Raw genomic sequence first — 22,500 nt, 5'->3', positions numbered from 1 at the left:
ACAAACAGGATCAAGTTATCAGAGCGCTCATCCACGCACTCTGGGAGAGGCAGAACTCTCTGACCAAGGGTGTCACCCCTGCTTTCAACTATGAGATCCTTTCAGGTTCCTCCAAAACTCTCACACCTGTGCACTGAAGGAAATTTTCAGAGCATTCCCTTTCAGGGTACATTAAAAATAAATGAGATAAACTGTAGCTTAAAGTGTTAAGGTTGCCATCAATGCCCACCTGCCAGTACAGATATGTGGCTACTAAAAGCAACTACTGGGTATATTTTAAGTAGTAGTACGCTGCTTTGTAAAGTATAAAATGTCACGGTGCACAGAAAATGAGTAACTTTCTAGTACTTTTGTTCTCAAAGAAAAATCCATTTTTACATATTTTTAGTTAAATCTTAAAGAATACTCATTAGTGAGCAGTAACTACAAGCATCACTTTTTGAAGTGTCTCTCCTGGTAATGCAGACCAGCTGCCCCATTTTAATAAATCCCTACCTTTTTGCACTAAGACAGCATTTTCATTTCTACCAGCAGACTAAGTCTACTGGTGGTACAGTGATCAGGTTGGCTCCAAGCTCACATTTGCCATTCAAAGCCTCATTTTAGGAGCAAATTTTTTTGTTCTGTTTCAAAAATGTCAATTTTGGGAGCAGGGAGTAACTGTGCAAAGCAGTAACTGTGACTTCATGGAACGTTTGTAATGCACATAGAAACTACTATAAGCATTTATACAAGAGCTCTGCAGATCAGATCAATTCAGAAACGTTGACCACCACCTCATCCCCTTCAGGCTATCTTTCCATATTTCATCAGCATTAAAGGCCACAGGACATTCTTATTTTGGAGAGGACACAGAATAGTCCCTCCACACACCGACCTTACTGCAACTTTTAAGTCACTGTGTTTTCCATTCAGGACAGAAGTAAATAAGAGACTTCTGTTTCATTTGCCAAAGAGATCAGTTGCTCACCAAGAACTTTACCAGGTTATCTTCTGAACTCTCCCCCTCAGCCACAATTTGCAGTTCACACTTGGAACTGAACTTGGCTCTGGCACAGCAATACAATCCCTATGGAAAGGTCCATGCACAACAAGAGAGCACAACTGGCCATAATCTGACTCAGAACTGAGAGATTACTACCAGAGCACTGAAGTGGAACTTCTGGTCCCACCTCAACCTTTTTTTTTTTTCCTCAGTTCTTGGCATTCTTTTTATTGCCCATTACAAGTGCCTTGGCTGATGCCCAGCTTGCAAAAGCTGCTTGTCTCCTTCTCCCAAGCAAAAATCATAAATTCAATTTACCTCAATTTGCATTGTTGGAACGCAACAAAAATGCAGTTTCATGCTGCTGTGATTCAGCCCTTCTGACTTGTCCTGTTAACACAACATACAAACCTATCTGCTGCCCCTAAATAAATCACAGAAGATGCTGTTTCCTAATTACAGAGGGACTGAGGAAGGGCAGGTAGGACCATCTGGTTGCAGTTAAACTCCAACAGGCAGGGAGGTTCTGCAAAAACTTCTGAAGATTTACGGTATGCTGGAACTGTCACTTTGATATTAGCAAACTCAAAATAAAATGCAAATTCAACCACACTCACACATGTTGATAAAGCATGACATCCAATTGATGCCATAAATTCAGCTGACTAACATCAGTATTTCAAGTCAACCTGAACTTCGGTTCAAGGTCCTGAAATGCAAAAAAAAAAAAAAAAAAAAAAAAAAAGCAAAGGATAGTGGCAAATCTTGAAGTTGTAGCGATGTAAATTCACGGCTTTCCTGCTTGTGAGTGATTTGCTGCTGTGGTGAAGCTGGGGTAGAGCAGGGCAGCGCTGAGGGCACCCAGCAAGAAGCAGGGCCATGGAATGGCAAACCTCAGCAAGGGCTCCCACCATGCCAGCCCTCCCTGCACACACACATACATGAGGCTCAGGACCACCACAAAGCAGTGAAACTGGGGGCTCTCAGCTTCAAACTCATGCCCCGTGCAGTTTTCCTTTTTATCATCTCAGGGCCTCAACGCGATCCTGTGATGTAAGTGGGAATAAATCAGTGAAGGTTGATAAAATGTGGTGCAAAACTGATTCTACAAATGGGAATTTGTTACACTGTCTTAAAAACAGTGACATTTTCCCCTCAGTGCTGCTGCAGTGCCTCAAAGGGCCTCACATGGCCATGCCATGAAGCATATGGACATGAGAGCTCCACATTCACACCAGGAACAGGAAAAGCCCTGGCCACGAGACTTTGGAAGAAAGCCATCACAAATCTCTTTGTAACCACCAACCAACACATCAAACCACATGCAGTGGTGGTCCCCTTCAGTCAGATTAAGGGCCAGTGGGTGCCCCATGCAGGTGGGCCACGAGGCATCATCATCTCTCCTGCAGTTTTTGCTGTTCCAAGTGTAATTGCTTTTTTTTTTTTTTTTCTGTAATTTCACTTAGAATTCCATTGATGAGGTGTTTTCACAGTTTCGTTTTTCAACGTGGCCCTAAATACCAACTCCCACGTGACTCTGGATCAAGAAATCTGCACCCTCAGTTGCTTTGTGAAGATCCTGTTACCGAAGATAACCTGCCCTAGAAAATTAATGTATTTTAATTTTGAAAGATGTAATGCAAATGTGCTCCATTATGTGAACAAAGTAAATTATAAGATCTTCAGTTGTCTGTGTAAACTGTGAACAGCAATTTCTTTAGATTTCCTTAAGTTTCTTTGTAAATGGGCAAGTTAAAAATAATATTCATTAAATCGCTTAACTGTAATAAAATGAAACTATTTGCTTACTACAAACAAATTAAGTCAGAATCAAAGTACCGCTTTTCTTTTTCAGTTTGTATTAAATTATTATTGAATTATAAATATCTAACGCATGAGGCTAAACACTTACGTAGCACTTTGCAAACACTAATTCACAAATGATGCAGCATCTTTTAAAGGCACATATGGAAGCAGCAGCAATTAATTCTTAGAATTTTCTGGCTTCAAACTCGAAGTTACAGCACTTTTTTTTTTTTTTTTTTGCTAAGGAGTAGACATTTAAGCAGTCAGCAAAACAACTGTGAAGACATAAAGTGCAATTTCATGAAGTTACTTAGCCTCTTGACTGATAACACTGCCACTGCACACAGTGCACTGCTAAATGAACTGCAATTTGAATTCCCGAGATTCAAATTATTTAAACAGACATCCTGGAAGCAAGCACGGGAGAAGTCCTATCAGTGACCCCTGATGGTTTTTCAGAGACTAGACTCTGCTAAATTAATAAGCAGCCCTAAAGTAACCACCTTTTTTGGCGGAAGCCCTCGCAGAAAGAGCTAATGGGCCAAAAGGAAACGCCTCTACAGGGCTCAGAGACCTCCTGGCTTACATGGGGAGCACGAGGCATCGGGGTGGGGAAATGAGTGCAGCTGCCCACTGCCTCTTAAAGAACGATTTGCTTTTCTGGAGTACCTGATGAATATTGCAGGGATTTTAATAATTCGGTAAGTTTAACAAGTACATATTTTCCTGATGAGCAGAGCAATTATTTTACGTAAATCTGCAGTATCATAAAAATACTACATATGTCTCACAGCCTGCCACAAAGGAGGCTCTTCCCTAATTCCATGCCTTTCTGACAAACCCAATGAAATCAGCACAGACACAAATGTTTATACAACATTAAGGGCTCATGTTCAGCTGAAAGCAAGCAGGAAATTTGACTTTCAGATTGACAAATGAAGAGGGTACGTTCCTGTGTCAGCAACAAAGAATATGTTTGTTACTTCACCGTTGAGAAATTGTTTGTAAATCCATACGAAATCCTGCTAGGAGAGACACTGTGATCCTCCTCCTTTAAAGAATGGTCAGAGTTAAGGTCAGAGCACTCTCAATCTGAATTTCAGATCTCGACTTTTGTTGGCTTTACTTTTGCCTTCCGCATTAAAAATGAATGATATTCACCAAAACATTTGGAACATTAATTACAGGGAAATACACATTATTTTATTGCTTGCCTCAGAAAGTATAGCTTCAGTCATTGTTCACCCACGCAAAGACAATCATGAGCTCCAAGCAAAGTGCTAAAATATAAAAGGCCACATTCATTCACGTATTGGTCCAAGCTGCAGCACTATAAAGTACATCAAAAGGTGTTAATGGTTTCAATATTTATCTGCTGCAGGGAAGCACTCTAAAAAGAAGACAGAAAAAAAAATTCTGCTAATGGCTGTGTCTCTCCATTAAAATGAAAAGCTTAATGCATCTTATAATCAGAGGACAATTTGCAAATCATTAAGAGAAATGTAAAATTCCATTAAAATACAAATCAAGAGTCCCTCACTGGACTAATAATCTTTTTGATATTATTTTGCATTTCACTATTTCTGTTCCCAATATCCAGGCACCACAAATGATCAGTTCTTGAACACGCTATTTACCACAGCCTACTTCTTTAACGAGAGACTGAGAGAAGTATAATCTGCTATTCAGAGCAGGTACTAATGAAGAATTCCATATATTCTGAAATTTAATTAAAACCCCAAAGATTTCAAATTAGATGCAATTTGAAATGCCTGGGGCAGAAATACATGCACTTGCGTGGCAAGGGTATCACGCTGAAAGTTGATACCGTAATTGGTCTTGATGTATTTTTGTGTTGCCAGGCTGAAGCGCAGAACTCATAACCATATAAAAATTCTCTGTAGATTACCTGCTCATTGAAAATGCCATCACTCAGGTAGTTCTCTACTAAATTACCATGCTACTAAAATGCACAAAGTGATTCGAAGAGAAGAGTGGCACAGCTGGTCGACGCTGCCAATGAGTTATGCATGCGTCGACGCTGCCTTTTTTCTTAGTAAAATATGCTCAGTTGAATATTAAAATATAATTGGCATTCAACCTAAGTAGCTTAAACCATTTTGTTATCTTCTTTTAAACCGATTTGGCTCCTCCACAGTTATTTTCAAGGATGCGATTCACAAACTAATGACACCATCACATTCAGCTAGATTTGTACTATTTTACATTTGTCATAAATAGGAACAATTTCTACAGCCTTCTAGGGATGTCCTTTAATACTGGCTCCTCTCGAACATCAAAGACTCAATTCATGGGGAAAAAAAAGAGAAAAAAAAAAGAGTATGCCATTTATGTTGGTTCTTGCATATTTTATTCTGAGAAGAGTGTGGGATGCAAATTTCTAGTGAAAAGTGCATTTTTGCAGTTGAACAAGTCTTTTTTCCCTAGGATATACTGGTCAGCTCTCAGACTCACAAGCTCCAAAAGAAGATACAGCAAAAGATCATGGAACTGGGTCAGAAAGTGGCACTCTTAGGTCAAGCAGGAAATAGCTATAGTAGAAAATGGCTTCCTCTCAAAGAAACCCATCTATGTGCTCTAACACAGAGGGTGCCATAAACATCACTATGCTTTTTGCTTTCTAAAAAATGTTAAGGACAGCCTTTAGAAAACAAGGTGATTGTGAAAGCAGCTGTCACATTAAACACGTTACCACTGATACAGTAAACTGGCTGAGCACATATTGATGTTATTTCCCATTGATATGTAAAACTTGGCTGAAAGCTCATCAGGCAAGGTAGGGGGGGATATTTTAACAAAACTATTTTCTTTTCTCTCGCGTATGTATTTTATTAAATAGGGTACGAAGGTTACATGGGCCTGCAAGTACATCAAAGTATGCAAACAACTCCAAGGAAGAAGGAATTAAACAAAACTTACTCTTCGTTGGGCTGCAGCGTGAGCAGGATGCTGAGGCCTACAGGTGCAGGTAAAGTGATGATGACACGACTCCAGGTAGAGGAAGTCCTTTCTCACATTACTAACATTACTATTTTTCTCCTCCTTCAACTCCCACCTTCTTATCTACACCTCATATACAAGCAGTCATGGCAAAGGTTGATCTGTATAGTCAAAATATTCTTCAATATGTGCACCTTGTATTTGATGGAGGGAGAAAACACGTGACGTTGAACACACTGAGTTTACAAAGAAGCATCCCATGGAGGTGGTTTTCACCAAGGGCAGACTGCAGGGAAGACCTATGGGTCTCAGCACAACTGTGTGCACTGTATCCTAAGAATAATTTTTTCTGTCTTGTGCATGTGGGAAATGCCATAAGTTTGCAGTATTGATTGCAAAGAGGCTCCCATCCAGTTTTAAAAGAGAAGCAGCATTTTGGCTGAGTTATACCATTACATTGGCTTGCCCATAGCAAAAATGGCTTATAAAATTCCCTCCTACAAAACCTTATCCAGGAATTAAAAACAAAAGTGGAAAGAAAAAACCCACCATGAAGACACAGTGTCTCTCCTACTCTCTTCTCTATGACCATACAGCAAATCAACGTACATCTAGTAACTGGGAAGAAGAGTGAATCTGATAACTCAATTGTTTGATGAAAGGCAGAGGTAACTATTTGCCCCATATTCTTCAGCTGCCCATCAGCCCCACAAGCTCCAGCCCAGCCTGAGCATTTTCAGATACTGCGCATGGATTTACGTAAATTGGATGAGGTCAGAAAAGTCATTTAAAAGTAAGCGCAATTTAGTTTAAAAGGGCAAATGAAGTTACAAGAGATACACAGGATTGAGGAAAATTAAAATTACGTAAAGCTCTATAGAGCCTTATGTCTCTATAGATGCATCTCATATCCACAGGCCATCACTGCAAAAATTACAAGTTAATAAAGACAGCAAAATTGTGAAAATTTCATTCACTTTAGTATTTACTGTATTGCTAACGCTGGGCAAATGTAATTCTAGGAGTCAGAAGAAAATTCTGAAGTTGAAGGTGCACTTAAAATGCCTATGCTTACTTCTACTATGAATCTAATTTGCTTTCAACTTAATAAAATCCAGCATTGGTTAAATGCATCCTTTCCATTTTTCACCTGTTCTCACCCTTAATTCCCATTGTCTCATGTTCTCCTCAAGGCTGCAAATCACCAAAACATGACATCACATATTTTTTTCCATTACACAAAATGCTCACAGCCACCACACAGTGACCTCAGGATGGACAGAGGATATCTGTCAGACTGCCCCGGTGTCTGACATCCCTGAGCATCTTCCTCCTGCTCTCCTCATCAGGTTTTTTTTTTTTTTGCCATGGCTTCTCCTCTTTGAGCCTTGGAAGCCTCAGCCCTAAATCCTCTGCTTCTGAGGTTCTTAAAAAGGAGTTTTCTCACTCTCATGACTTAAAGAAGTACTTTTTAACCAGCCGTTTCTTTTCTTGTTGTATTGGAGTGCTGAACTGCTACCCCATCATCCATAAACTGGCACCCAATGTTTGAAAACTTTTAGAATCACAGAATCACTCAGGATGGAAAAGACCTTAAAGATCATCGAGTCCAATGAGGTCAATGATTGTTACAATTATTTATTAATTTCAACATAAAGCAAGGGAAAAGAGACCTGTATTGATCTTAATACTGTAAATATTCTTTCTTATTTTAGTAATTTTTACGTACTGAAAAACTACTTGGCTAAATTGCATGAGAGAGAAAAATTTACTCTTAGGATACACTACACATAGTAATAGGATATACTGCACACAGAATTTAGCGTAAGCAATGCAGCTTTTAAAAAATACTTTTTAACATAAGCACTCAGGACATGTTGGATCTGATGTCTCAGAAGTCAATCGAAGCAACAGCCCCACTGTCATCAGAAAACTTGCTTCTCATTTGAGCTTTTCAACCACAGAAAGGAAGAAAACACTTTGGTCTTGGCTAAGTCACGGACAGAACGCAGAATATTTGCTTTTTTTATCTTAATTTTTTATCTGAATTTGGTGCATTTTTTTCCCTAATAGCTTATGATGTGCAAAAGCAGAGAAACGAAGAAGTGGCAGCAAGGTGAAGGAGCAGCGAGATGCTGTCAATAGGAGGGTTTTCTGTCTGGGTTCTTACTGAAGGAGAGATCCCCTCCAAGCACAGAAGACATGGCAGTGTGATTCTCTCCTATCGGCTGGAGGACGAAGTCCCATCCCACAGAGGTGTCCCAAAGCTCGGATAGCGCTCCGTTCCTACAGCTGGGAAGCAGCATTTCACAGTGTGCTTTGCCGCCCTTAGTGGTGCCTGCGCCAGCCCCGCTGTCTGCCGTGCTGTGGTTCTTCTCTCTGAGCGAGGAGGCTCCCAGGAAATCACAGGGTAATTATTGATTACAGGCCTGGGCACGGCGCGAAGTCATCTTGAAGGGGGAATGGAGGCACTGCCGCTGTCTTTGAAGACTCTGCTCCCATTATGTATGAGGTGTTTCATCAATATCCCTTCTTGGATGAATAACATGCATTATACACGGGGAATTTCAGCTGCTAAGCTGGCTTGCAAAACTCACTTCCCTGGCCTCCATCCTCAAATTGCTCCTGCTCTGGCTTTCTGCACTGCTTTTTCTGCCCTCGGTTGCAGGCAGAGGGCCAAAGTCCTCCCTTGCATGGACATGGAAACATGCAGCTTACATGAAAGCAGGTGCACAAGCTGGACAGCCAGAAAATGCCTCTACCTCATACCTGCAACACAGGGACAGAACCACAGCTCTGCAAAGCAAAAGGAGCTCGTCCAGCAGTGAGGGCAGCTGGGCACGGCGTGGCATGCAAAGAGCAGAGCCCCAGGGCTGCTGCTTGTCACAGGGCAAAGGAAAACTCTTGTGTGTGTCCAATTTCCTCTGCTCTTGTTGCTCTAATAAGCCATCTGGTCTGCAAACACAGCGCTGCTCCCTGCTGCAGTACCCAGTGCTGCGATGCTCGCCGTGGTCTTGAGCAGCAGGTTTGTAAGGCACAAATAAGGAAAAGCCAGGAAATTCATGATTGGCCAATTTAGCATTTCCTTTACCATTTCACGAACTCACAAATCAAACAACTCATGCGTAGGCTTCAAAACAGTAACAAGGTCTATTGTTCTTCATCATACACAGCGGGGACTAATGACCATGGTACATTAAGAACAATTAATCACTCTCCACGATAAACGTGCAGAGATTTGCCCGAGGTGTAACACCTTGAAGTCACTATGCAGAGAAGTGGGAAATACTTCCTTTTTCCTAGGTTGCTGAAATTCGACATTGAGCACCAGACCAACTGTTGGAAATTCCAGTTTTCAATTAGATTTAATAAAAAAACAACAACGACAACAAAAAAAAAACAACCCACACTGCCAACGGGAAAAGAACCAGCTGCATTTGCTGGGAGCAGCCAGCTGGTACACCAACAGCTCCTGCACGTGTAGAAGAGGCAGCCCTCAGCTGCCAGGCTGTGCTGCAGCACTGGCGTTTCAGAGTCAAACTTAGCACTGATGGCTTACAAGGAAAAATGTTTCCTTCTGTGTTTGGAGTGCTCGTACATACCTTTCCCCTTTTTAAAGAGTTGAAGGTGCTTTGGAAAAGTGAGGAAACGAGATGAGCATCTGGAGCCATGTCAGAATTCAGGCTGCTGGGGCGGCAGTAATGCATATGTGCATGATAGCTGAGTTATGGCAGCATGGTGACCACACTGCTCTATGTCTGCAGCACAATGACCATGGGAAGGGGCTCACAGGAAGAAAAACACACTGTGGGATTGTTGCTTTGGCCAACAACCACCTGCAGGAGTGCCCCTGGACTTTCTGAATTCACCAATCTCTCTTCTGCTACCACAAAGTTAATTGTTAACGTATTTATCGTTAGGAACCGTGCCTTAATACTCGGCACAAAAGTAACTGCAGGAAAACGATCACTTATTGCAAAGTGCTTCATCCTGAAAGCACTTCATATTTTTGAGAGTCCTCTTGTAAACATGCTCAGCTGTAAGAAAAGCAAAACTCCTACTGTCCTCAGATGACACTGCCACAGAAAAAAACAATAACGTTTGACTAGAGCACTGACTAAGAAAGAAAATAGCCAAGCATCAGTCCTGATCACAAAGGCACTGCTGATGGAACTCGTGTCACCCAGGGTCACAGCACTGCACTGCAGGAGGCCACAGCCACAGGTTATGATGGCTGGTGTGAGAGCTGCGGATGGGCAGAGATGCATGAGGAGAGAAGCCTTCCTGGTGGCGGGTCCTCATGCTCACGCTTATGTTTATTCTGCATTTTTAAGTGCCTGGAGAAATGAATAGGCACTTTCAAATGTAAATGTGAGAAAGTAAATAAATACCAAATCCTTAACTTAGCAGTACTGCAACACTCACTTGCAGACAAATTGAAATGTGCAATTTAAACCGTGATGATGCAGCTTTTACCCCATGTTTCTCATAACTACCTTTACAAACAGCTTCTACAATTTTTGACACGTATTGCCATATTCCTTCCTATATCATTTTCATCTATTATATGAAAGTAAGAAAAAGTAAGAAGGAACACCCAAACATTATAAATACTCACAGGAGACAGTGCTATACTCAAAACATTAAAGGCACTCAGCCCATAGCTTGTGAATTCAAGTCCAAAAGATGTTGCATTGAGTGATTTTCTTAATGTGAAATAATTCGTACAGAAGTTCACCATTAAAATAAAGGTACTCTGCAGATTTCACACAATTTATGACTCGCACCCTTAGAAAACAAGTCTGATGATCTGCATAACAACAGAACAACTGCATTTCGGTTTTGTTCTGCTCCTTGCAGCTGCCATCAGATATTTAAGAATGAGAAAGTGCAGCAGCAAGAAGCAACCTATTATTTATAAGAATTTGAATAAAACCAGCAATTAGCAGCAGACACAGCTGAGTTTTGCAAATCTGTGCCTGTAAGAACAGCTGCTCCTTTCCACACGTAAAATTGGCAATCTTTTACTGACATATTTCTACTACAATTTCAAGTACAAACCTATGCACCCATATGTACAAAGCAATTTCACACAGAACCACACAAAAGAAGAGTACCTATAACTTGGGGTTCATGTGTAAAACAGCTATCTTACCTTTGGTAGCACAGGAGATATGAGCCCCTCTTTGGTGCTGTGTTATTATAAAATCAGTTCAATTAAAGAAGAGATGTTAGAAAATGAGCATTGAAATCACTGGGAAATGATTCCATTCATGGATCAACAAGCAGCCATTGCAAAAAGCAGACTTCTGTTTTTATCGTTTTTGCTTTTTTTCCACTTTTGTTTTGATGTTTTTAATCCTGTAGCCTATCTCATTTCATGCGATTTACTTGTTATGAGGCTTTCAGGAAAACACATCAGTGAATGGCAGATGCTAAAGAGGAGTTTTTCTCAGGTCATGTTTCCCTCTAAATACAGCATCCTAACTACTTTGTAACAGCACTTGTTTGTCATCTGGGCGCGTCAGAATTGGATAACACAGGTATCAGAGCTGTGGCACAGAGCTGTGGGTGCCCATGCCCATGGATGCATCGCTGGAGGCAGCCAGCCTGCATCAACGGGGGGCTGTGGGCTGCGTGTGTGCTCCCAGTCCAACCCTCTGTGATTCTACAGCTACCACAAACCGGGCACCGACCTCGCTGCAGCATGGGGTGGTGGAAGGGTGGCAGGGGCAGCTGCTGTGTCCTGCTGGGCTCACAGAAGTAGGCGCTCAGCCAGGCTGCGCACTGCTGCAGTGGCTCCGGCACGGAGGTCACACCGCCACTCAGCTCACAGCGCATCAGAGCCTCCGTCCTGTGGGCACAGAGATGTCAGGCTGTCAATGACGAAAGCAAACATTCATACTCTTTATGATCTCAAAAAACATTCAATTCCAAGGCCACAGACTCCAAAGCTTTCTTTTCCTCTGATGAAAGCAAGGAGAGTCGTAAGAGCTGTGACACAACTTCATCTACGTCACCTCTTGATATGCCATGGTGACGTGAGGTTGTTCAGACCTGTCAGAAGAAAATAAAGGATGGGTGAGAAGACCACTCTTAAATAGGAAACCTCAGGGAGCAATGGAAGGAAACCACCCCGGCCTGATGGAAGACACATCCTGGGTCTCTGTGGGGATGGAGAGAGGCTCCTCTAGGCACCCACAGGCACAGCACAGCCCCCAGAGCTCTCCCGGGGAAGGAAGAGGAGGAAGCAGCTTTCTGCAGAGCCAGCGCTTTCCTCTTCCGCCACTCCTTCCAGCGACGTTGGCAGGTTTCTGCTTTCCTCCTCTTATTGAATTGGAAGGAAGCAATTGAGAACTCATTTGATTTTCAATGGCAGCTCATGCTTTCAGGATGCTGAAGAGCAAAGCAAACGAACAGAAAGCACCCGCAAATGAAAATGTCCTTTTTCTCTAGCTGCTTTTTTCTTTTTCCTACAGAAGTGCAATGCCCGTATGAGAGCAGTGAGAACATGAACATCACATCTGCAAATATTCAGCCCTGTTCCTTGAGCTGTAAGCTCTGGGTTAGGCACAGCAGTGGCAGGGAGAAGTTCACAGTGCTCTGCTGTTGCTCCATGAGACCACTCAGAACCACAGAGACTGCTTTCAGCACATCTGTTACCAAATAGCCCAGTAGCATGAAACCACCAGGAAAGGAATATGGAGACAACACCAAGAACAGCTGCCAGACAAGCAAGCCCTGCCAGCAACCTCGTACCTGAATCTGAAAAACCTCAGCTACACCATCCCAATGCATCCTGATACTGCAGCTTTTCTTTTCCCCCATCTGGAAATACAAGCCTAGAACAAGTTCTCAGCTGTGCGCTGGTGAAACTCAACAGAACAGTCTGCTGCAATAGGTTGGATGTGTCACAAAGGGGTAGAAAGGAGAGAAAACCAAATTTGGTAGAAATACCAAAAAAACATGAGGGACAGCAGAAGAAAACCACAGCAATTCTGCCATAGAGTTGTGGGGAAAAAGTAAAATCAGTTCATTGCTATGCTTGAGATGTGCTGCAATGGAGAGGAAATATTTTGTCAGTTACCTCCTAGCAGAAAGCCTGAGCAAATGAACTGCATCGTGTACCAGTAATGGTATAAAAGACACCAGGCCCACTTTTGCCACAAGGCACCTTTACAAAAAGACCCAATGCCTTCAAATGCTTGATCCACAAATGCTGATGGAGCCGAACACACCAGGACAGCTGTGTAATCAGGCAGCCACCAGGCCCTGCCTCCGGATAGGACAAATGATGTGCAGGCAGGAGCTGTCCTGGGGTTACTCTCAGAAGCAGAACTCTCGCTCGTCTGGTGCGTGATCAAACGGCCCTGCAATTTCCCCCAGCCCCAATTCATTTTCTGATTAACTGTTCACCACTGAAGGCCACATAATTACTGATTAGAGAGTGGCAGAGAAGAAGGGGGACAGAGAGGTGGACAATTAAAATTCTCCAGCAGCAGAAGAATATGACGAGTTGATGGCTTGGAGTGGAAGAAAAAGGGAAAAGAAGAACCAGCTTTGGATCCAGCTTGCTAGAAATTAGGTACAGTCCTCTATCTCTTTCCATTTAGTTACCAAACTACTGAGAGCTTGTGGGTTTTTTTTTGGAGGAGGAGGAAGAGGAGAAAGGGAGAAACTATTATCAATTTGCTTTATGAAACCAATCTCTATTTTATGGTTTTTTTGCTATTTAATAATCCTTTTATTAAAAAGAAAAAAAAAATGGTTTGAGAATCACAGAATCATAGAATCACAGAATGGCCTGGGTTGAAAAGGAGCAGTTTCAACCCCCCTGCTATGTGCAGGGTCACCAATCAGCAGACCAGGCTGCGCAGTCACATCCAGTCTAGAGAATCTGTGCATAAACACTTCCAGATGAATTTGTGTATGACACAGACCTCAAGCCAAGCTCCCAGCACCAAGGATCATCAGTGATTCTGCACACGCACAACGCTCCACAGAATAGGGCTCAGTTTTACTGTGGATTGTTAGAGCTACGACAATATCATAACTACAGAATATAATAATGCCTTTGAAAACTCCAAGAGAAGTTGGAAGACTTTTCTGCTCCATTTATCCAGAAGAGCATAGAAAGCACTCAGAACTACAGTAACCTTATGGTTTTCACATCATCTTGCTTCACATACTCGGGAGCCTGGAAATGATTTGGGCTATAATACTGCTGTAAAATGAAAGGAATACATCCCCTCATGGCTCTGCATCAGCAGCCCATGAGCCGTGCCTGCTGTGCCTGCAGCACTACAGCCTGCAGGGCCTGTCCATCCCCTGCTCCAAGCAGGAGCCACCAGCCCCCAGGATGCTCCCATCACTGCCAGACCCCCCTGGGTCATTGCCTTGGGGCCATACTCCCATCGCTCTGCCATTTCCACATCTCTGATCTCCGCTTACTGCCACAGTCATGAAAACCAAAGCTCTTGTCAGACCCCATCTAGAATACTGCGTCAAGGCCTGGGGCTCCCAGCACAGGAAGGATGTGAAGCTCTTGGAGTGGGTCCAGAGGACAGCCACTGAGATGATCAGAGGGCTGGAGCACCTCTCCTATGAAGAAAGGTTGACGGAATTGGGCTTTAGCTTGGAGAAGAGAAGGCTCTAGGGAGACCTCATTGTGGCCTTCCAGTACTTGAAGGGAGCTGATAAACAGGAGGGGGAACGGCTGCTTATGAGGGTGGATAGTGATAGGACAAAGGAGAATGGTTTTAAAGCGAGACAGGGAGGTTTAGGTTGGATATGAGGAGGAAGTTTTTCAGCCAGAGGGTGGTGAGGCACTGGAACAGGTTGCCCAAGGAGGCTGTGGATGCCCCATCCCTGCAGGCATTCAAGGCCAGGCTGGATGTGGCTCTGGGCAGCCTGGGCTGCTGGTTGGTGACCTGCACATAGCTGGAGGTTGGAACTGGATGAGCACTGTGGTCCTTTGCAACCCAGGCCATTCTATGATTCTCTGCAAGAAGAGTTGGTGCTTTCTAAGAATGCATTAATTACCTTTCCTGTAGGATACGAAGTCAATTCACCAACATACTGAGAGGTTCACACTTGCAGAAGCATAACAAAACTTCATCTTAATTTTGCTTGGTTAGAAATGCTAACAAACTTTCCTGGGAATTGGACAACATTAGCAAAGAAAAAGACAGAACATCACTAATGCAAAGGCATCTCCTACTGGCCCTCCTCCCCTCCTGCTCCTCCCTATCCTTCTCCTGCAGTTGCATGGCAGTATTCTTTCTGCAAACTACCTCGTCATTAAAAATTCAACTTAAAACACCAGCTGCCTCTAAAAGCCTTTTCTGAGGCTTCAAAGTCACACTTTGGTCCGACTAAACCACATGTACATTTCAAAAAGCAAGGCTAAAGCACTCTCAAAACATTCATGAGAAGAAAAGGAGAGCAGATTAGGTTATAGGAAACCGTTCCCCCTCTGTTCAGCATTCAGCTTTCTTCTCAATGCCCCATTCCACACATTAATCATTACTGGCTGCTGCTGGGTGCTACCCGGAGTCTCACAATGTCCCCATTTCTCCTGCATTTACCTGGTCACTAAGTAATTAATGCTTTTTTAAAGCTGGCTGTTTCCATGCAGCTGATGAGATCTGCCCTGCGAGGTTCCTGTCCCAGCCATTCCCTTTCCATGGTGTATGAGTTTGCATGTGATGAAGTAAAGGAAAACACAGCTTTAGCAAATGGGGAGAAACTCAGTAATATCACCTGTTTTACTTTAGCAGACTCCTTCCAAACCGTTTGCCAAGACTTGGAAGTTCCTAACGTGCTTCCAAACTGATCATGTAAGCGGCAAATTGGCTTCAGTAGTGTTCTCAATAGCTTATCTGTCAGGAAAACCAGAGCAATGCTGTATCTCATGCTGAAGAACCTCAGTGGGCAGCCACCTCCTACACTGCTGGGATTCTAATTATTCCTTTTATTTCTGAGCAGCTTTTTGCCTTCGTCAGCTCTTAGTAACACGTAACTGAAACATTACAAGACGTACTTTGAGTCGTGTGATTTAGAATAAAGAGAATATATCATAACGGCTCTGCTGGCAGTTTCCTGAAGGGAAAGCTAGGAAAATGCTATGACAGTGTTGTATCAGCACCTGCTACATATGCATATATTTATTTGTGTATCTATATAAATAGAAGTTATGTACATATCCGATATAATTGCTGGGTTGAACACAGGAGACGAGTGAGCTCTGTAGGCTCCTACACCTGAATGCTTTATCCATCGATGCCCACCTCACCCTCTAGTGGTTTGCCTAAGAAGTCTATGAAGTGCTACAGATGCTGAGCTAATGAAGATCCCCCTTTATTTCAATTCATTTTAAATACAAAATAAAAAAGCTCCCCAACTAACACAGAAATTGCAGCTCCCTGTGCAGATAGACTGAACTCAGCAAAGGGCCACTGGCACAGACGGGCAGACTCGGGTAATTGCATTATTATATTACTATAACTACAACACTTCCACTCAGATAACAGCAGGGATAAAGACCTAAAATAAACAGAAAATAAGAAATGGAAAAAAGGCAGGGAGTGCCTGGTTTTTACCCAATCTCTTATAACAGAAATCGGGGTACAGTAAAATCTAAATGTATTGGTCCTAATTAAGACAGTTTGGCTCTAGAAATCTGTGAGCACACATATAAGGCAGCACAACACTCAGCATCCCCAGTCTGAAGAGGAGCTGCAGGCTGATGTAAATAGGAAGGATTAGTGTCAATGGGACATGTGTATTCTCACACTGCACATCACAGGATTTCTTAGAGGCTTTTGCATTACAAAGGTCCAAAAATTACCAAAACACGCCCAATAAGAATGAAAAAGACTCTGCTAGATATACACAACCTAAAACACAACCAAAAACCAACCAAACCCAACAACCCACATCTGTATCTTGAATGGCAATGTCACCAAATCCTTTTTTCTTTCCTCAAAATTCCTGCAAAACAATTACAACAAAAGAAATGAGATTACAGAAACCTTCTCCAAGCAGTAAGACCATGAGAGACCCTGGGTTCTGCTGGACCAACTTATTTGAGGCCAGGGGAACCAGACCTCAGCTGCTGCCCCAGCACTCATCAAGGCCCAAAGCAGGCTGGCACCTCCTGAGCGTGCACCTTGTAGAGCTGACCTCACACAAGGAATTCCCTGCTATAATTCCGTGAATCCATCAATCTGTCCGTGGCTGGAGAGGAAAACATTTTTGGAAATACTGCCCAATTACAGCAGGATTCCCATCATCACCTGAGGGAAGAGCTCTGGGTGGAGATGTAAGATCACCAGAGAAACAAAACAACCTGAGGAGCATCCGACAGGACCAAGCGAGTCTCCAAAGGATTCAAGATCAGTGAGAAAAAAGGCTCCTTTGGTCATTAGGGGAACTTCCCAGGGCATTTTTCCCATGCTGCAGCCCCCAAATTGCACAAGCCCATGTCCATGAACCCCTGCCCTGCTCCCCTGTGCTTCTTATTTGGACACGCTGCCCTTGGCCAGGCTGCAGCCTCAGCCAGAGCCACCCCCAGCTCATGGCACTGCGTGCTGCAGGTTTACCTCTGCCCTCAGCTCCACCATTTGGGGCAGTCAGGGACAGCCACCCCCTGCAGCTGGGGACACAGCTCATCTGGACAGAGTCCTGAGTCACTCTGCAGAACCCCCAGAATCTGAGCAGTAGCTCGTGTCACTAAACACGTACGAGAGGCACATAGGATTTAAAAATTTAGGTACTTCACAGCTTTTTTAATAGCATTTCCTCACTTTATTTCGCAAATGATTGAAGCCGACCACACGCTGGCCTTGTGCACATGAAGCCAACAGGAATCAGACCTGCACAAAGAATTGCCATGCCTGAAAAGCAAAGGCTGTCTCACTGTGCTCCTCAGACCTACAGATCTCTGCAGAAGCATTCGGACAGTTGTCTTCCCAAATGTTTTTTTTCAAAGAGAAATAGCTGATGTGTTACTTTCCAAATGCAAGAATCAGTAATAATTAGAACAGATACATTAAAAAGAGGCTCAGTCATGCAGTGTTGTTCTTTATGCAACATACATACATTCATCTGGCATTTTCAATGAAGCCTTCGTCGCGGAAACAAATAAAAATGTATTTTATCAACATCTAAACGTCATTCAAATAGCCTTTCTTTGATAGATGAAGACTAAAGCCACCCCAAAACTGTGGATGGATTATCTGGTCTCTAATGATTCCAAAACAATTACAGGATGCAGAGCAATCTCGTTAAATTTTATTCAAAAGCTTACTACACTCGTGTTTTCTCTTATTTTTCTATCAATGAAACCCATGAGGTTTAAGAACAATTCATTATGTATGAGACCCAACTTACAGTGCTTGACTGTTGATTAATAGGAAAGTTTGCTGTATGTACATTTGCAACATTAGATGCATACAATATGCTAACTTATTCTTTCACTGAAGCTAATTATTTACAAAAATGACTACTTGAGACTACAATTTATTAAATGCATGCATCCAGTCTCAATTTGGCCCCAAAAGACAGCCTGGAATGAAGATCTTTTACTTGATGTGACAACTTCTAGAAACAGTGTTATTAATATTGTAAATGTGGCAAATAAAGAGTTCAAATAGCCATATGTCTGCGTTGCATTTTTTTCCCTACAACTGAATGAGCGAACAAAGCAGCCTCTTAAAGCTTGAAATTCACAGGGAAGCACATCCTGCCATAGTTTAATTTAGCTTCTTATCATTGGAGTGTCTGTATGACAGTAGGCACAGATGAAAAAAAAAAAAAAAGAAAAAAAAGAAAAAAAGAAGAGAGCTGCAAGGAGCAGAAAATGCACCGCAGTTCTTGCTGAAATGCCCCAACCACGCTTCCTTATGAGACCTACTGAGAAGAAATTGGAACATTTATGGAAGAATGTAAGAACTTTAAACTTATTAAGACTCTTCCATACAGCCTTTGCAATCTTTTCTCCATTCCACTTTTTAAGATATTATTAAGGGTCCAAATTCTGATGGATACCTTTTATCCTAAAGAAGCAGCACCTGCACAAATCTCAAACATACAGATGTACCTCTTGAGTAAAACACATGGACATTCAAACAGACCAATCTTCTGCAATTAATGATGCTACGTGTAGGTACCACATGGATGTTGCCAATGAAGGCAGTGCCTATGGCCAGCCGTGATGCTTGGGAAGATCCTGCCTGCTTATTCTGCACTGAGTGCATACCAGAAAACACTTTAAAGAAGGCAGTGGGACTCCTGTCTTCACATGCCAAGATAAGGAAAATCAATGTCAATGCCCCAAAGACTCGAGTGATAGCACTGAAGGTCATTAAATGCTACTCACTGCCCTGTACCATTAAAGTTTTGATTGGAATCCTGTACAGACAGACACAGATTTCAAACAAGATCTTGCCCTGGGACACAGCACTGTAAGACTGTGGAGGAAACAAAACAATCAGCGAGAGGTAGACTTCTCTGGGAGCACAAGGAGCAGGTTCAAGGAAGACAACACTGTGTGGTCTTGGCTTATTTTTTCCTGAACATATTTATCGTGTTTCCAGAGAAGCATACCTCATTACGGACAAAGATCTCTGTTAAAACAATGGCAAAGTGCAAAGACAACCACTAAAATCCTATGGTTCTTCATCCACCAGGATGGTGCAGGCCATCACCCAGTGGGTTGCCCACTCAAGTACTGCTTTCTTCTTTCTCCTGGGCAAATAACTTCCAGACTAATTCCTGTTATCTCCAGATTTCATTCAGTATATTTCTATTTCACAGTAGCAGAAGTCCTGGTGACAGGTCAGGAAAACAAGTTCTGGTGCTTAGCAGTGCTGTGAGGCTTTGTGCCCAGCTCCAAACCAGATTCCTTTCCCCAAAGAGTCCTGCTTCCACCAAAGGGAATGTTTTTTTTCCAAATGTGATGCAGAATGGATGGCTGGGAAAGCAGAGCTCTGGGAACAACACAAGAGTAAGTCAAACTGGTGGCATAATACATTCAGCACTGTCCCAGGGTGGCCAGAAAAACAGCAACTGCAGGGGAAAACACTGCTCTGCTCTTCTTTTCCGGAGACTGAGCATCAGCAAAGGACTAAACTATTAACAAATGAACAGCCTCTAATGGCCCAGCAGCTTGGCCATCCCTGCAGAACAAAAAGACTCCTAATATCAGAGTAGCTTCTTCATTCATCCTTCTGTTTCAAATCATTGGGGTTGGTGCAGAACAACTAGAAAATTCGTCTAAAAAAGAAAGAAGTTCTCTGAGTACTGTTTTACAGGAAAGGACCAACCTGTTCTGGATTGAGAGTGGAGGAAATCAAAGGCAGCCCCTCACCTAGCAACAATCCAGCAGCTATTTCATGGGAGACACGATGAGGCCAGAAGCAAATACTCAGCAAAGCTGTAAGAGGCAGCAGGCTCTCACCCGAGATGTTAGGCAACATTAAGCATAGGTGATATCATCAGTTCTATCTATAATTAGGTTAAAAGAAAGTCAGTTAATTTTAGCGCTTACAAGAAATTGTTACAAAACAGTTTTTTCTTATATAAAAGAATTCTCCCTTCAGGCTTCCGAGGTGGGTTTTATCACAGGCAATTAGCTGTGCTGGGCATGGCTGCAGGGACTGCACACTGCCGTGCTCCCATGCAACTCCAGCACGCGCTGCTGCAGGGCACTGGGAAGGACCTGCAGTGCATGTGGGGAAACAAAAGGAAGGCAAGTTGAGGCTGAATTCATGCAACTGGACTCTGTCTGCAGATGTGTGCTAAGGCGTGAATTCAAGATGAGAGCGAGCACCAAGAATGATAATCAATAGCACCTGCAGGTAGACCATCCTTTTAAAATGAATTAAAATATAGATGAATCATAGGATGGCCTGGGTTGCAAAGGACCACAATGCTCATCCAGTTCCAACCCCCTGCTGTGTGCAGGTTGCCAACCAGCAGACCAGGCTGCCCAGAGCCACATCCAGCCTGGCCTTGAATGCCTGCAGGGATGGGGCATCCACAGCCTCCTTGGGCAACCTGTTCCAGTTTGTAGCATGGATCAGGAACCTCTTAAGAATTCAACTGAGAAGGCCATTTTTCCAACCACCATCTCATTGAAGGTCACAACCTACCCATGGAACACCTCCTGTTGGATGGGGTGAGCCCAGGACCCAGTGAGCACAATGCCACCACAAAAGGGGAAGTGCTGTCCCTGAAACCCACTGGGACACTTAATGAAAACTGGGGTTCCCAACACGTGCTTATCATGCAAGCTCAATGTCATCTTCGACTGAGAACAGAACACCCAGAGAACATCACTGACACACGTCAATTAAAAAAGCACGGCTCATAAATACGCTCTCTCTTTCTGCAAAGCATTTACCCCGGCCTTTGAGACTTTCTTTCCCTTGCAGGATCTTTCCTAACAGAACATTACTCAATGAAGAAGCTGCTTTGCTCCCTGTTAATTTGCAATTCTTGCAAATTGCATCACAACCAAACTTTTGCAGGGAAAGCAAACTTTTCCTGCAACATCAAGAAAACCAAAATAAAGTAAAATTAAAAGAGCATTTTCCTTCATTTTCACAATCATTTTTCAGAACTTCTGAACGTAAAGTTTGCAAGAGCCAGCAATGCCAGGACCACCTGCAAGCCGTACATCACAGCCGCACCAGAGGGTTCTCACTGTGAGGTTGCATTGATGCCCTATGGCAGGAGAGACAAAGGCGGCCACAGAAGATCCTTCTGTTTTAGGTGAGACAAAAGTGTAATTTACATAACTGTGTTTTGAATAGTGCAGAAATATTTCTGAAGTGCACTTTCTCTCCTTTTGAAGTGGTGAATGACGCCTGGAGACTGCCGTCCTCCGAGCTTTAGGTGAATCTGCATTACAACCCCATTAGCTTGTGTACTGAGCTCATTAATAAATAAGCTTCCCACTTAAGTGCCTTTCTTGTAAATTGGTTTGTTCTGTTCCATATAAATAATATAAGTTTCTCTTATCAAGCAGGGTAGTTTTCTCCTTTACCTATATACGGCATGTGATGTGAGATGCTATCATAATTTAACCTGAGTAGCAGTCCATGTAACATATGCCTACATCCTCCTTCATCACGACTTGTACAGCAGTTAAATAGTTCTCACAGCATGAAATAATGCCCTTAAATCTGACATAAGCAGAAGGACCATATGACAAAAGTGAAAAAAAATAAAATACTAAATGGATAGTTATTTTATTTTAAAAACTGATACTGTACTTAACTTCGAAGCCAAGCGCTTCTTTTCTGGCAGGAAGAGCATAATAAAAGCTTTAAAGACGGTTTTGCAGGATTTATGAAATCTGAACTCAAATTTTAGAGTCTCTGCTGCTGCCTTCAACCAATGTTAATCTCACTGACTTTAACCTGAATTGCCTTTTGAAGGGAGCTCACATTTTCAGTCACTGAAATCACAACGCCAAGCACACCGAGCTGAGAACATCCCCACGTTTAAGGACTGTCAGGCACTGCTGCTCATTACTGCACAACGTGGCCCCACGGTATGAAGAACACCCAGTGTGAAGGTGCTAAGCAGATTTTGTCACTGGGCAGTCAGGCAGCACCCTCCATCCCTATAGGAGGAGAAGGAACACAGCAAACACAGCAAAGGAGAATAGCCCTGCCCTGGCCAAACTGTGGCACACCAAGGCATGTGGCCAGGAATAACTCCCTACTGGTGGGAGTCAG

The 22,500-nt window shown here is 42.9% G+C and overlaps 1 protein-coding gene across 1 annotated transcript in view; it reads right to left on the bottom strand.

Moving 5' to 3' along the window:
- The window catches only part of MGMT (O-6-methylguanine-DNA methyltransferase), a 144,683-nt gene that overhangs the window by 18,628 nt on the left and 103,555 nt on the right, over positions 1-22,500 (bottom strand). Inside the window, exon 4 of the mRNA XM_090144600.1 lies at positions 11,449-11,606. Coding sequence (XP_090000726.1) covers positions 11,449-11,606 — 158 coding nt within the window. The remainder of the gene's footprint in view (positions 1-11,448; positions 11,607-22,500) is intronic.

The sequence above is a fragment of the Phasianus colchicus genome, chromosome 8, assembly GCF_987193195.1.
Source record: "Phasianus colchicus chromosome 8, bPhaCol1.hap1.1, whole genome shotgun sequence".
Taxonomy (NCBI): domain Eukaryota; kingdom Metazoa; phylum Chordata; class Aves; order Galliformes; family Phasianidae; genus Phasianus; species Phasianus colchicus.
Note: the sequence above shows the minus strand (reverse complement) of the source record. Positions and strands in the feature narration are given on the sequence as shown.